Consider the following 15,656-nt stretch of genomic DNA (forward strand, 5'->3'; position numbering starts at 1 on the left):
CAAGTCTACTCACTGCACACAAACCTTCAGTCCCAGAGCAACATGGACTTCCAGAGCCCCGTTCCACCCCATAACTCATTCAAAGCATGAAGCTCACAGCTGCCTGCTCCAACTGTTTGGTTACCTGCAACTCCTTTCTGAGACCAGCTGATATATCTTCATACAGAGCAACTCCCCATAGGGTCACTTCCAAGGTAGCCCCTCCTAGTAACACAGGATGGGTACCAAATTCCCAGGACTCCTTGAAGATGCCTGCATTCAGTGACTTGAAGATGAAAGTAAACTTCCTGGTTTCTCCAGGGAGGATAACTCCTGAGAGAGACAAGATGGAACATATTGGGAATGAAATGTAGCAGTTTTCCCATGGCAGGAGAACTCCTCTGAGGGCCACTTGACATGTTGCTTTTATTTTTATTAACTTATTATTTTATTTTTTAGGTTTATTTCCTGTCTGTTAACAACAACAACAGTTCTCAAATTGGCTTTTGAAAGTAACATGGGATAAAATAAACAGAGTTTGTCACTACGTACATAATGAAAGTGCATGTATGAAGGCCACAGCGCTCTACTCCATGTAGAGCAGAGGTGGGCAGACTTCAAGCTAGATCCACTAACCCGTCAGATGCAAAAGAGATACACTTGGCATTCAAGAACAGGGCATCTCCAAGCCTAGGAATTAGTTTTCAGTCCCAAACCTGAACTGAGTTCACAGTTCTTCAAGGAAATGTCTATCTTGGTGACCCAAAGCTTTCTTCATTTCAGCCTAATTTGGGTGGGAATGGTCATTTTATTGTTGCTACTGTTAAAACAATTGGGAAACAAATGACCTTGCCAATCTACTGAAAATCTCCCAAAGATCTGCCTGTAGATCCTGTTTTTCCACCTGCCCACCCCTATGTGGAGGAGACGGTAAACATGCATTTATCACTGTGTAATGTGTGCAGCGGCCCAAGACAGATCTGAAGGACATCCTGCATTCAATGCGTTGGGTGCCCATTTGCCAGGATACCCCACGTATCTTCACACTCTGCAGTTCATCTCCCCATTCATTCTTTCTCATACACCCTGGCTAATTTCAGTAGCATCTTTTTATCAGTGTGTAAAGACCTTAGTTTTGAAAAACACATCCAGCTTTTGACATTATGTTCCAGGTGCTAATAGTCAGGTATTGTAAGTGTTTGGTTGAAACACATCAAGGCAACTCTACTATTACATCTCATTTACATTTGATCCCCAATTCCCTTTTGCCCACACTCCTGATAACAAGACCTGCAATATGGAAAGAGAATTTCAAAGATGTTTGACCAAGATAATTGAAAGCTACTGGTAGGGCATGAAGTTGATGAAAAAGTGCATACTTGATTGGATCCATCATGTGCAACTCAGCCTCCTAAGGAGGTTCTCCTTCCTGTGTGCATCTGGCATTTATATGAAGGCGTCAAATTTGACCTTAAAAAACAAACAAACCCAAATGCATCGCTCACCTGATCTGGTGTTAAAGTAAAAATGCGGTATCGTTTTCTCCTTTTTCTCCTGAAAGGTGAAGGGCTGAGGAAGCCTCCGCCAATCATACCAGATGGCAGCTGTGCCGTCATTGCTCACCGTGAGGCAAGATTCGGCTTTCTCACCTACCAGAATTTCAAAGGTGACGCGGGCAGCAATGCCAATTTCACCCTATTAGAATGGAAGAAAACAAAACACAAACATGCCTGCAATGGGAAACCTTTGCCTTGGCAGGACGCTATCCCACTCCACCCTTCCTGCCCTCCAGCCCATGGCCAAAGGACTGTGTTGTTTTCCAGCTTCGATGAATCCCTTTTGTCAAAATAAGACCCATACATTTTATAAAGTATCAAAACCATCGGTCATAGCTCAGTGGTAGAGCACCTGCTTCGTAAACAGAAAACCCCAGGTTCAATCCCTGGCTTCTCTAGGTAGGGCTAGGAAAGAATCCTGCCTGAAAACTTGGAAAGTCATGGCTGCCAGTCAGAGTCAACGATATTGGGTTAGACGGAACAATGGTGTGACTCAGCACAACGGAGCTTCCTACATTCCTATGTAATGTTCTTCAAAGTACACAGAAGCTACTTTTTGGTTCCTTGGAAGACAAATTTGGTTGCATCATTGGGCATCACTACAAGACCACACAACCTGAGTAAAAGGAAGACAGAAGACTACAGTGTGGTATTAAAAACCCAGTTTACCACATGAGTAGTAGTGTTGATCCACCGAGCCAGTTCTCCACAGAACTTCAGAGATGGACCCAACACAGGTTCCAAAAAAATATCTGGATATTCTTCCAATGGGTCCCTATCAAACAAAGCAAAAATCAGGATTATTTAAGGCAGGGGTACACAACCTTTTCAGCCCTGAGGGTCACTTCCGGTGGCTGTGTGCACATACACACTCATTCACATATAACATACAAATCACTCTCATACACAGACTACTCACTCAAATCCAACTCCTGGCCAAGAGTTTTCACAGCCCTGTCACCTACTTTAATCAGATAAAACCAACACTCCTCCCAGAATCCTCCGTTCTCAAACTGCCCAGCCATCCTGCTCCTAGCCCTTCTTCCTATTCTAATCCACTCCCTTATTTAATGAGTCTGATATCTCACACATTGTTACCTGGAATTTCAGGGAAAAAATATTCTAGGAACGGGCTCTATGGTTCCTGCCATAGAACCGCCATTCCTGGAATGTCCTAAGAAACAGACAGGAGCATTTAAGTACTGCTTCCTAGGATGCTCTGAGGATGCTCTAGGAACAGGAATCCTATGGCAAGAACCATGGAGCCCACTCCTAAAGCATTTGTGCCCCATCCCCCCTACTGTTTTTTTCTGGAGTTGGGCGTTGGGGCGGACAGGCCTTGGGGGTCACCTGTGGGCTGAGCTTTTTGCACTCCTGACTTCAGACAAATTAATATGCTTGGAGGGAGATGCAGGTTTTGTCCCATGTTTGTCTCTGATCATATCTCAAGAACCAATTAACTGAAGACTCACTTGACCAGAGCTCCTTTGAAGAAAGAATGGTTGAATACCACTGCCTGGTGAAAGTGTACAAACGCTAAACCAGATATAGAGATGCATGGGCAGTATCTTACACTGCTTGCATGACAGCAGAGCGTACCGCTAGCGCAACAGGAAGTAATAGTTCCTGAGAAATTAGTGGAAATGCTCATTTCCAGAACAAGTCAGGTCAGTGGGGCTCATAGAAGGGAGCTCTGCTGACCTGTTTGATTTCTGAAACAAGTGTTTCCACTCGTTTCTGGGGTTGTTTCAGGAACTATGAACTCCTGTTGCACTCGCAGTCCGTTCTGCTAGAACAACAAAGTTTGTGTACATGCAGCAGCAGTATAGGATACTGCCATATATCATATATAAAAGGAAAGAACAGAACTCAGGTTAAGGAGCAAATAGACAGAGCCATTTACCTAAGGATTATCTTTCTTAAAAGGTAGTAAAGATCTGCCTGGGCCACCACACTTCAGGTGGCAGGTGGAGGTTCACCTGGCTGAATACTCCTCCATACAACCCCCCCTCCATTATACAAATATTACATTACAGAGGAAGGTAAATTAAAACTTCTCCATGACTTCTAGGTTTCTATGTGGAAGGATTATTTTTTATTTTTGTATTGTGAAGCGTTGAATTATGGGAACCTAAACCTGCAGTGAGAACTGATACAGCCTAGAATTACAAGGGTTGAGAACTAGGCCTCAGTCCTGGAAACATTTACCTCAGTGAGAAAACACAGTCCATCAATAAACTCAAGATAACATCAATCCCACAATAACCCATCAAACTGGGAAGGACTGTGGGCAACTGTCCATAACCCTCTAGCCTTTCATGACACTGGGAAGCAGCAGCTCTTACAGTACAAGGATATTAAATGTAACAGAGCAGCTCCAGTGTGCTGAGCATCCTCATGTTGCATCTGAGTTACAGGCTGGATTGGGCACTGAAAAGAGGATTCTGCCTCTGGGCTTTGCCGTCATGGAATGGCATTTTGAATCTTCCCCATTGTTTCATAAAGGGAGTGAAGCAGCACTTGCTAAAAATCCACGTGGAATATCGGGACAGGGCACTGCTGCATCTGCCAAAATATTGGGGGGGGGGGGGTTGGGGGGGAGAACCCAAAGTGTCCAGAACTAAGGTAATGGAGAGTAGCAATTGTTTTGGAGAAGGTCAGGAAGGCCATACAAGTGCCCTACTGAGAGTGGGTTGTGGAATAAAGCTGGGGAACTGGAGACCAACAGAGGCACCCCGTATAGGACTCCATATCTCCTATCTCTTACACTGAAAGGGCAGGAAGCACAAGGCACAGAAATTAATGGGGCTGCCCAGAGCAAATTCATTCCCTCTGCAGGTAGGCTGCCTGCCTTCCACTATTAGAAAGATTATTTTGCTTTCCTTGCTCAGCCATGAGCTAGACTGGTCTATACAGAGTAAAGTGGGAAAATAATGAATATTCACAGAGAATGTTAACATCTATGGGTCCAATGTTTTGAGGCCAAACTAGATATTATCCCAACACATGTGTAATCCTCACCCCATGTTTGATGAGATAAAAGGGAATTATGAATGTCAGAATGACACCCCCCCCATTACCCCTTTATAATGGTAGAATTTTTTTTTTTACTGTCCAACCTTAACTAAAGAGGCACTGCTGTGCCTCTTTAAATACAGGAAGGAGGAGAACTTACACGGGACGAATGACAAGAGGGAAAGGTGGTTTAAGGCTGCAATCCTATGCACGTTTAGACAGAAAAAACTCCTACAACTCCTAGCATGCTCCAGCCAGTTGTAAGACTCCTCTGTCTAAACATCCATAGGATTGTGTTCTAAGTCTTCCTGTGCCCACGGATTATGCACTGCAAAACCCACCCACCCACTACCGCCAAGCCATAAATCCCCCAGGTGATGTCACTTCTGTTTTCAGAAGATAACTGGTGGTGGGGAATTAAGGTATGTGTGTGGCGGCTGGAGAGGCATTTGCATGGAGGGAATCGGAGGGGGGGGGGGAGAGAGTTATGTAGCCACTTCCACTCACTAATTTCCCCCCAAATACAAAGAAAACACCATCTTGGGAAGGCCAGGTTTCCCTCACAAATATCTTCACTGCTCCAGACAACCACCCCAAACATTCTTACTGGATTTTTTCTTCTTCAGCAAATTCTTTTTCTTTTTCACAGGGCGAAATCCTCATTGCTGACACGTTGGTGAAAGGTTGATTTCTGCTTATGACTTCCAGACCATCCAGGTCCTGGAGTTGAGAGGGGAAATAATAGTAATTTTAAAAAAAGTACTGTGCTTCCATTAGATTTACTCCTGTTGTTTTACACCGAAGTCAAAATGGCTAAGGGTGTGATCCTTTGAATGTTTGGACAGAAAAAAGTCCTTTCTTCCATCTAAACATGCAGAAGACGCTAAATTGGATTTACGTCATAGGATGCTTCCAGATGAGGCTTTTACAATGCAATCGCAAAACTCATTCAGAGAATTTTACGGAGAGACCAAATGACGCAGTCTTCCATTTGTAACCCTCTCATGTTTTCTCACCGCCCCTTCCATCTTTTTGCTGATCTGAAAAAAGAAATCCTTTAAAGGGGGGGGGGGAGATACAGAAGAGCAGCACCATGCTTTTGGATTGGTAGCATCAGAATCCCTCTGTCTGGAAGTACCCGGAACATTTTGGGAGGCAAGATAAAAACTATACAAGAATTATACTTTTGCTACATATAAATAGTTTTGCACACTGACAAGCATGTATCACCATACCGGGTTATAAAAATCCAGCTGTTCTAAGATCTCCTTTAACTCATTTCGCCGATGCTTCAGGAAGAGACTCTTCTCCCACGTGCGATGGAAAGGGAGGTGTTTTGGAGGTCTGGTCCCTGTAAAAATACCCAACTGTGACCTCTGTATTGGTGCATCAACTGGTCTGCTAAAACTAACTTTAGTCACTTGCTGAGATTTAATAATTACCTATGGGAAGTGCCCTCTTTAATGTCACACCACAACCTTAGCTCCCTCAGTTTCCAAGTTATCCAAGTTCAACTTCACAGATGTTCCAGCTCCCAAACAGCTTGAGGATCTGCCCTATTTATCACCCCATCCCCTTTGAAGAAGTGGAAATTACAAGAACTGGAAATAAGAAATTAGATGTGGTGGCTGTGATGCATCCTGCCCCCTGTGTCGTCTCAACTTCACGTGAGATACCCACAAGCTACCTGACAGGACTGACCACGCCACTAGCACCCAGGACCAATCCCCCCTGTGCTAATTACATGTGTGAGGGTTTAGGCCTACTGCTGCTGCTCCTGTCTTGCCTCTTCTTCAGGCCCCACAGCCCAGCAACCTAGCCCTCAGTTTCCCATTCCACTGCCACCATTTGTTGTTTTCTCCTGACACCTTCAGAGACCACACCAGTTGTTTGTAAATATAATTGGAATTTATTAACTCAAGTAAATGTGTGTATAAGCTTAATGGTTTCCTCAGTTCAAATGCATATGGTTACAAGGTTCAACGTGTATTGGTTTCAGTCACTTCTTTATTACAAGGTTCCACTACATAGTCTTAAAAATCTTCTACTTCTCTCTACCTCACAGAATTCTAACCTACACACTGTATTTCTCACTCTCTTCCCAGACTACCTCATAACATTCAAGCTCTCAAACCCCACAGACTCATCTACCACTGACTCATCTACACAAAACTCGCCTGCTCATACTACACAGACTTATCTACCCACTCCTCTCACTCACTTAACTATATATAGATACATTTCTCTAGCTCCTCCCACTCTTACTCAGCCAATCTGCACCCCCCCTCAACCATCCAATCAACACACAGGCATTCAACCCCCCCCCTACTAATTGTAAGTACCTTGAGGCCTACTTATTTCCTGAACCTTATACATATAAACAATAACTTTGTGTGTGTATGTGTATACATACACACACACACACACACACACACACACACATACATATATATATATATATATATATGCACACACAAACACATATATATTGATATAAATATATATATATACACACACACAAACATATACATACACACACACATACGTACATTTATAACATATAAGGCAGCTGAACATCACAGTGACACCTACTAAAATGCTATAATAATTTTCTTCTCTAAAAACTCTGTAGTCAAGTTTTACTTCCAGGCTCAGGGTAGAACTGATTTGCCTGTCAGCCTCGGATGACATTTCCCTTGGAGCAGGTTAGTGATTCTGGTGGGATTTGCTTCGCTTTCCCCTGCAGTATACAGTCAGGGATACATGGGGCACATTGTACTTGGTCCAAAATCTCTTGCCACACTAATGCTGCAATTAAGAAATAAGTGGACAATTACCTCTGATCTGACATTGAGGGTGAAACAGTCTTTTGGGGGGGACTGACTGACAGTGATCACCCACACACCCACACCTACCTCCTCAAGACAGGAAATTGAACAGTCTTGATAGATTGAAGTTTATGTCTGGCTATCTACTTCTGTTCTTATTTTCTTTTCTTTTGTATTGGAAGTTCTTGTTTTGAGCACCATCTCTTGCAGAAGAGCAGCATACAAATAAACTGATGATGTTGTTGCTCCTTGGACCATTTTGCCCTATATTTACGTCACACTGTACACACCTACTGAGTAAGTCTTAATTTGCTTTGGCAGGAGGGATTTTGACATTATACACATCATCGTATTAGTCCCTGTTATAGCTAAACAACAGACAATGGTGCACTTCGACACCTTGACACTGCCAAAATAAATTCTGATTACACAAACTTCCTCACAATAATGTACACCCAGCAGGAAGTGATTTCACCTTTTTAACTTCAACCTCATCATATCCCTTTATGAAATGTCTCATGCTTGTGATGCCTCACCCATCTCCATCCAGATGCTGGAAGGTTTCCCAACGTGAGTGACTTCTTCTGGGAAGCCACGTTCAGTCTGGCCCAGTGACACTGTCAGGCCGGTGAGCTCATCTCCAATCTGCACAGGCTGGCTCCAGAATTCACTCCCTACACGGTAGCCCTAGTAGTCAAGAAAGTAACATTCATATGGGCACGCTTGGTTTTGTGACACAGGATAAAGCACTTCCAATAAAACTGAGGAGAGATGTGTGATGTAAGGAATAGAAAGAGAACATGGGATCAGAAAATGACCTCCTTACTCCTTCTCTCTACTGGTAATTCATCACTATTTTTATTTATTTATTTATTTAAAGCAGAAGCCCTCACAAAGCAGCTTACAACAATAAAATACATTAAAATACTTAAAATATTAAAGCAATAAAAATATAAACACAGTAAGATAGCAATAAAAACAGCAACAACAACAATGGCAATACGAGCAGCAACTGTAGTCATATCACGAGAAGGCTACAGTAAAATAATACATCTTCAAGGCCTTCTTAAAAGTTTGCAATGATGGAGCATGGTGGACCTCTGATGGGAGCTTGTTCCAAAGGTGTGGGACCACTGCAGAAAAGGCCTTCTGCACTGTGGGCTACAAGTGGGTTAACCTTATAGCCCTCTGTGTGCCCCTAAATTCTACTCTGGAGGGTTCAGATAGGGGGGCTGGGGGTAGGGAGGAGGAGACGATAGGAAAGATCCTTCTGTGCAAGCAGACGTCCACTTGCACAATGTTGGATGTAGCCCATAGAATCTACACCACTGTTTCATCAGCAGATGGTCACAATTAGATTTCACCCAACTCTTCCTACTCTAAATAAATAAATATTTTGATATCCATTTATTTATTAACTCGCTCCTCTATTTTTTTAACCCCTCAAAGCAAAGTGGCTTACAAATGTTGAAAAGAAATAAAAACAAAATACATATTTAAACAACTGTAATAAACAATCAGAACAGAGCTAAAGTATCAGATTAAATATTTGCACATAGAAAGCAAGCTGAAATACAACAACGCTGACTGAATAGTTGTTGGCCAATATTAGGGCACAATCCTGGAATGAAAAATACCTTACAACTCCAAGCCAGCATGGCTGTCTTTGGCATGTTAGGAAATGCAGGGGGTTGGACTCGATGGCCTTATAGGCCCCTTCCAGCTCTACTATTCTATGATTCTATGAATGGGGGACATTTTTTTTCTGTATAAACGTGCATAGGATTGCACCCATAATTATTTCTGCATATATTTCATGACATGTTTTAAATCCTTCACAGATCTTCTGCCTTCACAACTCCCAAACTCCTTATTTTGCAGACAGGCGAGCGCACCCCTTCTGAAAATGTGTTCTGTGCATGGGAGCTCCAGATGTGCACCATTAAGCTTCCCCTCCTACAACTGTTTCCCCATCCAGGGCGGGGTGGGGGTGGGGAAATCAAAATAAGTTGTTTTTAAAACAGGTCTTTTTAACTTAAATCAGAAGTTTATTCTTTCTCTTTTTTCATTGCATTACAGTAAGTGCTACTTTTATTTTTTAAAAACAGGTTCAAATGCAACCTGAGTCTACAACAAATAACAGTGCCCTATTCAGACAACACACTAATCCATGCTGGTTAAGCGTTTTGAGCTAAACATTATGGCTTAGTGTGTCTTGTGAACCATTCCTAACCATGGTGGCTACATAACCACAGTTTAAACACGCTCACTAACCACTTACTGCAAAGGGGTTAGCGGCCTAACCATGGCTTAGCGTCTGAACAGGGCCAGTGTTAAAAGCTTACATTTGTAATCTGTTAAAATGGAACCCATCACCCTTTATCATAGCTCAGTAGTAGTACACTGGCTTTGCACGCAGGAAGTCCCAGGTTTCACACCTGCCATCTCCAATTAAAGGGATCTCTGATAGCACTACTGGGAAAGGCCTCTGGCTTTTACCTTGGAGAGCTGCTGCCAATCACAGTCAACAAATAGTATAGGACTAGATAGAACAATGGTTCAACTTAGGGCCGGTGCTACCATTAGGTACAATGAGGCAGCCACCTTAAGCAGCTGAGGCAGGAGAGCAGCAGTGACACCTCTGCAGCAGTTTCTCCTAAGTGTCTCAGCCATCCCCTCTCTGTTCGAGGGCAGAGCTACGGGTGCTCTGCCCCCTAAGCTAGGCTGCTGCCCTCAGGTACAGTGGAGAATGCTGTTCCATCACCAGTGCAGATTTTATTGTCAGTCCAGTCAGCTTCAGTACATGGAAGGAGGGGTTGGGGCGGAGAGGGTGCCCTCTTGTCCTTTGCATCCAGGAGCAAACCGTTTTGGGCCAGCCCAGGATAAGTCAGGTTCATATGCTGAGTTAAAGGCACTATTGCGGGTTTCATACTGGACCCAGGAACTGACAAATCATCATATGCAAAGGATTCAGGAGACACCCTACAGCATCTCATCAGGGCTATCGTCTGAACTGACCTGAGTGATCTTATACTCCTATTTCATGCCTTCTAACTCTCAATGGCAAAGGACGGATTTTTCATATTAGGAACATCTACAACCACCAACCAAACGCTGTGGATATATACTTTCCGACTTACTGTACTACCTAAACCCCAGCCTTTGCTTCTGGAAAGTTTTGGGGATAGTTCTGTAGTGCAAAAGGCATAGCTATATATGATCAAGGGTTCTGCATTTCTTATATAGTAGTAGCATAAAGGCTCTATTTAGTTCCAAACAAATATACTGTAATTGTTAATAGCAGTCACAAGCATCCAGGGAACAAATTCAGGGAATAAATTCAATTAAACTGAATTAAAACAACAACCACACAACTTGGCTTACATCAATAATTTCATTTGGAGGTCTTTGATTCAACAAAATCCACCCTGTACCCTGTTCATTTCAACGAAGGAAACAAATTCTCCCATTGGAGTGAAAGTGGGCCATCCCTGCGCAATGACATCCATGAATAAGAAAGCAAAAATCTCTGAATCTGACCACCACCTGCCATTCACTACAGAAGCCTTCCCTAACCGGATGTCCTCCAGATGTGTTGGACAACAACTCCCATCACCCACAGCCAGCCTGGCTGGGTATTATGGGGTGTTGTACTCAAGCATATCTGGTGGGCATTCAATTGACTCTTGAATAGGATATCATAAGGATACAGCAAATTACTATTATTCTGACTCATCTCTCTGCAGATAATTTCCCCATGAGACCCTGTGGCTATATAATTCTATCCTCGGTAGATTCTCTGCTGCCCATTTACCAGAACTTCAGATAATCATCACAAAAGTTGTACCGCAAAATTGCCATCTGAAAGCACAGCTGTATGCATTATAGCTCTTGAGCTCCAAAGGCAGACAGCAAAGTCCATTTGAGCTCAGCAATTCTTGTTAAACCAATTATAAAATCAAACCGTGTTTTTCTTTCAAGAAGCTGCAGATTAAAAAAATAATTGAGGATTCATGACATTAAAAAGCTAAAAATATCCTTAACAATAAAGCATGCAACTTAGTTATGCTCCTAGGAAGCAGGACTATATGAATTTTCAAAAGATAGCAATCTGGGTAGCACCTTGATTTCTTGAGAACTGTTCTGGGTTTTTCTGTTGATACTAGTTCAGTAATGATAATAATTCCTCACAGTGTAATCTAAGGGTGGGCAACTTGTGGTCTTTCAGGTGTTTTATTTATTTATTTATTACATTTCTATACCGCCCAATAGCCGAAGCTCTCTGGGCGGTTCACAAAAATCAGTAACATTCAAAGTATAAAACAACAATATAAAACCATCAACCAGATAAAAACAGCAGCAATGCAAAATTACAAATTTAAAACACCAAGTTAAAATTTATTTATAGACTGTTAAAATGCTGGGAGAATAAAAAGGTCTTCACCTGGCGTCTAAAAGCATATAATGTAAGTGCCAAGCGAACCTCCTTAGGGAGCTCATTCCACAGCAGAGAAGGCCCTCCTCCTGGTAGCCACCTGCCTCACTTCCTTTGGCAGGGGCTCGTGGAGAAGGACCCCTGAGGATGACCTTAGGGTCTGGGCAGGTACATATGGGAGGAGGCGTTCCTTCAGATAGCCCGGCCCCAAGCCGTTTAGGGCTTTAAATGTTAATACCAGCACTTTGAATCGGGCCCGGACCTGGACTGGCAGCCAATGAAGCTGGAAAAGGACTGGCATGATGTGGTCTTGTCAGCCAGTCCCTGTTAGTAACCGTGCTGTCCTGTTTTGTACCAGTTGAAGTTTCCGGACCGTTTTCAAAGGCAGCCCCACATATAACACATTGCAGTAATCCAAACGAGAGGTTATCAGAGCATGGATAACTGTAGCTAGGCTATCTCTGTCCAGATAAGGGCGCAGTTGGTATATCAGCCTAAGCTGATAAAAGGTGCTCTTTTGGCCTACAATTCCCAGCATCCCTCACCATTGGCTATGCTAGCTAGGGCTGATGTGACTTGCAGACCAAGCCATCTGGTGGGCCACAAATTGCCTGCCCCTGGTGTAATCCTATGCATGTCTACACATGGGGCACATGAGCATAGGATAGTCCTGTTAATGTGCTACATTTTCCTCAAACGATTTTCTCAGGGACGAAATATTTTTCCATTAACAAACAATGCCATAATCCTGAGCTTCTGTAAACCCATTATTTACTTCCAACAATAATGCTACAATTTGTGATGATCATCTGTGCCAGGGTTGGCATGTGTCAAGATCAGCTGACCAACCTCTGGGGTCATTCTGAACAAGCACGTTTGTGAATGACACAGGAGCACGAGTAACATTAATGACATCAACGTGGAATTTAGCACAAGCCTTATCAAAAGTAACCCTTAAGTAAATCAGGGCTCGAAGGAACTATCACCTTTCCGGAGTACAAAGCCGGGAGACTGCGATCAATCAGAGTGCGTTCTTCCTGGATTCTCCTGTAATTCTCTGAAAAGTTCATCAGTAGCTGACTTTCTGATTTCTGAAGATACCCTTTAAAAAAAGGTCAAAGAAAAAAAACACAGTTTGATAACAATGAATATTCTGCTGCTACAGGCTAATCACAACGCCTAGGAAATCAACTGAGATCTAGTTTTGTATCTTCCACCTCCAAACTTGCCTTACCCTTCCCTCCAGCCAAAGATGCATAAGCCATGACCAGCATTCAGCACCGGGCCAAATGCACTCAGTCATTTCTTACACTCGTGTATGAACATAGAATTTGAAGTGTCTGCAACATGCTTGCTCCAATGTTTTATGTTTGGCCCAACCTCAGATGGCGAGTCTACTACCAACGTAGTGGCCCTGCCCAAATTTTATTCACCACACAGCTTTTTCTGCTGTTTCCTCCGGAGAGTCATGTTGCGATGCCAGTTCTGAAGCGCCATGTGCTGCGATGAAGGGGTCCGGGCCGTTTTCTTCCCTTGCTCACATTTCTCTCGATACTTCCCAAAAATGGGGACTGCGCTTGATAGCTGCGATTCATCAGGAACCAGCCGTGCAGCCTGAAAGAGACGGTGGTCTGGAGACTCTTTGTGGATATGGCAAGCACAAAAAGGTAAGGTGCCGACTGTACGCAGGCACCAGCTGTTTGTCGCATGAATAGTTTATGCAGTCTGCGCTATCGCAGGTGTGTTCACTAATCAACACTTCGATTCCTTGAGTGAAAGCTAGTACTTCATGAAAACATTTCCGCCTGTCTTCCACCCTTCCAGCAATGTGTTGTTGTGCTTCCCAGCAATTAAACAGTGGGCTCCACTTGACGTTGCTTTTTGTGATGCAGCATGGCTTCCTCCCACACACCCTGGAAAATGTTAAAAGTCCCAGGTCATTGGGGGGTGGGTGGGGGTGGAGGGGAGGGGAGGAAGGAGAAGGCCGTGCTGTGGTGGCGTCTTCCCACAGCAGAGTTGCCCTCTCAGAAACTTCGGAAACTCTGGTCTGGGAAGGAGCTGCGGTGGCAACTCCACCAACATGTCTGGGGCCTCTGACATTTCTTCATGTAGTGCTAGAAGGAGCTGGGCTGCAGTGCTCCCATGTTGTAAAAGGGAAGTAAAACAGGGCCCCTTCGATGACCACAGCCAAACATTTCCCCTCACAGTTCCCAAAGTGACCAGCTGGGATTAGTGAATGCATATTTCTGCTTCTACCCATGAGTAAATTTAACTGAGGGGAGCTGTACCATGACATCTTTCCCAAGATTCATATGGAACACTGCTGTGCACCTTCTTTTAAAACAGTTTACTTGAGAGGAGGTGCACAAGCACATCACCATTGCTGCTCTCCCTTCATATTCCAGTGAGGGTGCATTCTTTTGCAGGGGAGAGGAAGAAATGTCCACATAAAGAATGGCATTAAAAAAAAATGCATACGTCAAAATAACAGTTTTAAAGAATAAGGTCGCAAGTGGAGGGAACAGCCTATGGTCTGCCTACAAACAAAGGGGAATGCCTGTGAATCACACATGGAAAACAGCAGAGACAACAGCATAATATAAAACAAAACAAAACAGACATGGCACAGAGAGGTGTTGGGGCAGGCACCTCCTATAGAAAAAAAGTCGTTTGGATTACAATCTTCATGACGACATTTTAAAAGCACCATAACTGGACTTGTAGGCCTACATCTTGCTAACCATATATGCCACTAATGGCATTATTTACCTGCTTCCGCTAACTTTGGCTGTAAACTAACACTACATATAGTTGGTCAAACCAACCTGAGAGTGTCCTTGCTTTAAAGCTTCTTGCTTAAATTCCCAGAGAGTTCCTAAGATGCTGTGGGGGAGGATATGTCCGTAGTTATCAACTGTGGGTCCTTCTAAACCTGCAACAAAACATAGCAAAATGTGCCCAATACATCACAGAGCAGACCCATTAGACAGGTCAAATCCCAAGGAATTCAAAAACTCCAGAAACTATTCAGCAATCTCAAATATGGCTCATTTTGGAATACCAAAACCACATTAAGGGAAAATAAAAGCTGGAGGTAACTATACCAGAATAATTCAGAGTTTTCTTGGATTCATCTGAAAGAGCTGGATAAGCAACCAGGAAATGTGCTTTCCTCCCATCCTCTTGGGGCCTGGATCTGCGAATGACGAACTTCTTGGTTACAGGCGGTTTCTCTTTCTCTTCTTGAGCTAGATGTGCAGTATGGAGCTATCAAAGCAGAATATACTCCCAATGAAATCACATACAGAAAAGGCTCGATGTTCATCCCTGTTATTCTCCTATCAATAATAGGAACTAAAGAATTTGTCCAAGAGGTCAAATGAAACTTGGTCTGATCCCTTTGCCCGGACCCTAAGATCGTCAGGGGTCCTTCTCTGTGAGCCGCTGCCAAAGGAAGTAAGGCAGGTGGCTACCAGAAGGGCCTTCTCTGGTGTGGCACCCCAGCTGTGGAATGAGCTCCCTAGAGAGGTTCGCCTGGCACCTACGTTATACACTTTTCGATATCAGGTGAAGATCTTGTTATTTTCCCAGTATTTTAACAGCTCATCATCTTAGTCTTTTAACTTTGCTGTTTAAAATCTGTATTTTAAATCTGTATAAATCTCTACATTGCTATTCGGTTTTATCCTGGTTGTGCTTTTATATTGTACTGTTATATTGTGTTTTTATACTGTTGTTTGTTTTATACTTTGAATTGTACTTCATGGTTTTAATTTTTGTGAACCACCCAGAAAGCTTTGGCTATTGGGCGGTATAGAAATGCAATAAATAAATAAATAAATA

General features: G+C 43.2%; 1 protein-coding gene across 1 annotated transcript in view; it reads right to left on the reverse strand.

The window, feature by feature from the left end:
• The window catches only part of MYCBPAP (MYCBP associated protein), a 31,592-nt gene that overhangs the window by 11,449 nt on the left and 4,487 nt on the right, over positions 1-15,656 (reverse strand). Inside the window, exons 3-12 of the mRNA XM_063120235.1 lie at positions 14,918-15,080; positions 14,639-14,745; positions 13,247-13,427; positions 12,800-12,915; positions 7,915-8,065; positions 5,786-5,901; positions 5,158-5,270; positions 2,205-2,310; positions 1,485-1,674; positions 125-312 (exon numbers count right to left, since the gene is read on the reverse strand). Of these exons, the coding sequence (XP_062976305.1) occupies positions 125-312; positions 1,485-1,674; positions 2,205-2,310; positions 5,158-5,270; positions 5,786-5,901; positions 7,915-8,065; positions 12,800-12,915; positions 13,247-13,427; positions 14,639-14,745; positions 14,918-15,080 (1,431 nt within the window). The remainder of the gene's footprint in view (positions 1-124; positions 313-1,484; positions 1,675-2,204; positions 2,311-5,157; positions 5,271-5,785; positions 5,902-7,914; positions 8,066-12,799; positions 12,916-13,246; positions 13,428-14,638; positions 14,746-14,917; positions 15,081-15,656) is intronic.

This window comes from Elgaria multicarinata, chromosome 3 (genome assembly GCF_023053635.1).
Source record: "Elgaria multicarinata webbii isolate HBS135686 ecotype San Diego chromosome 3, rElgMul1.1.pri, whole genome shotgun sequence".
Lineage (NCBI taxonomy): Eukaryota > Metazoa > Chordata > Lepidosauria > Squamata > Anguidae > Elgaria > Elgaria multicarinata.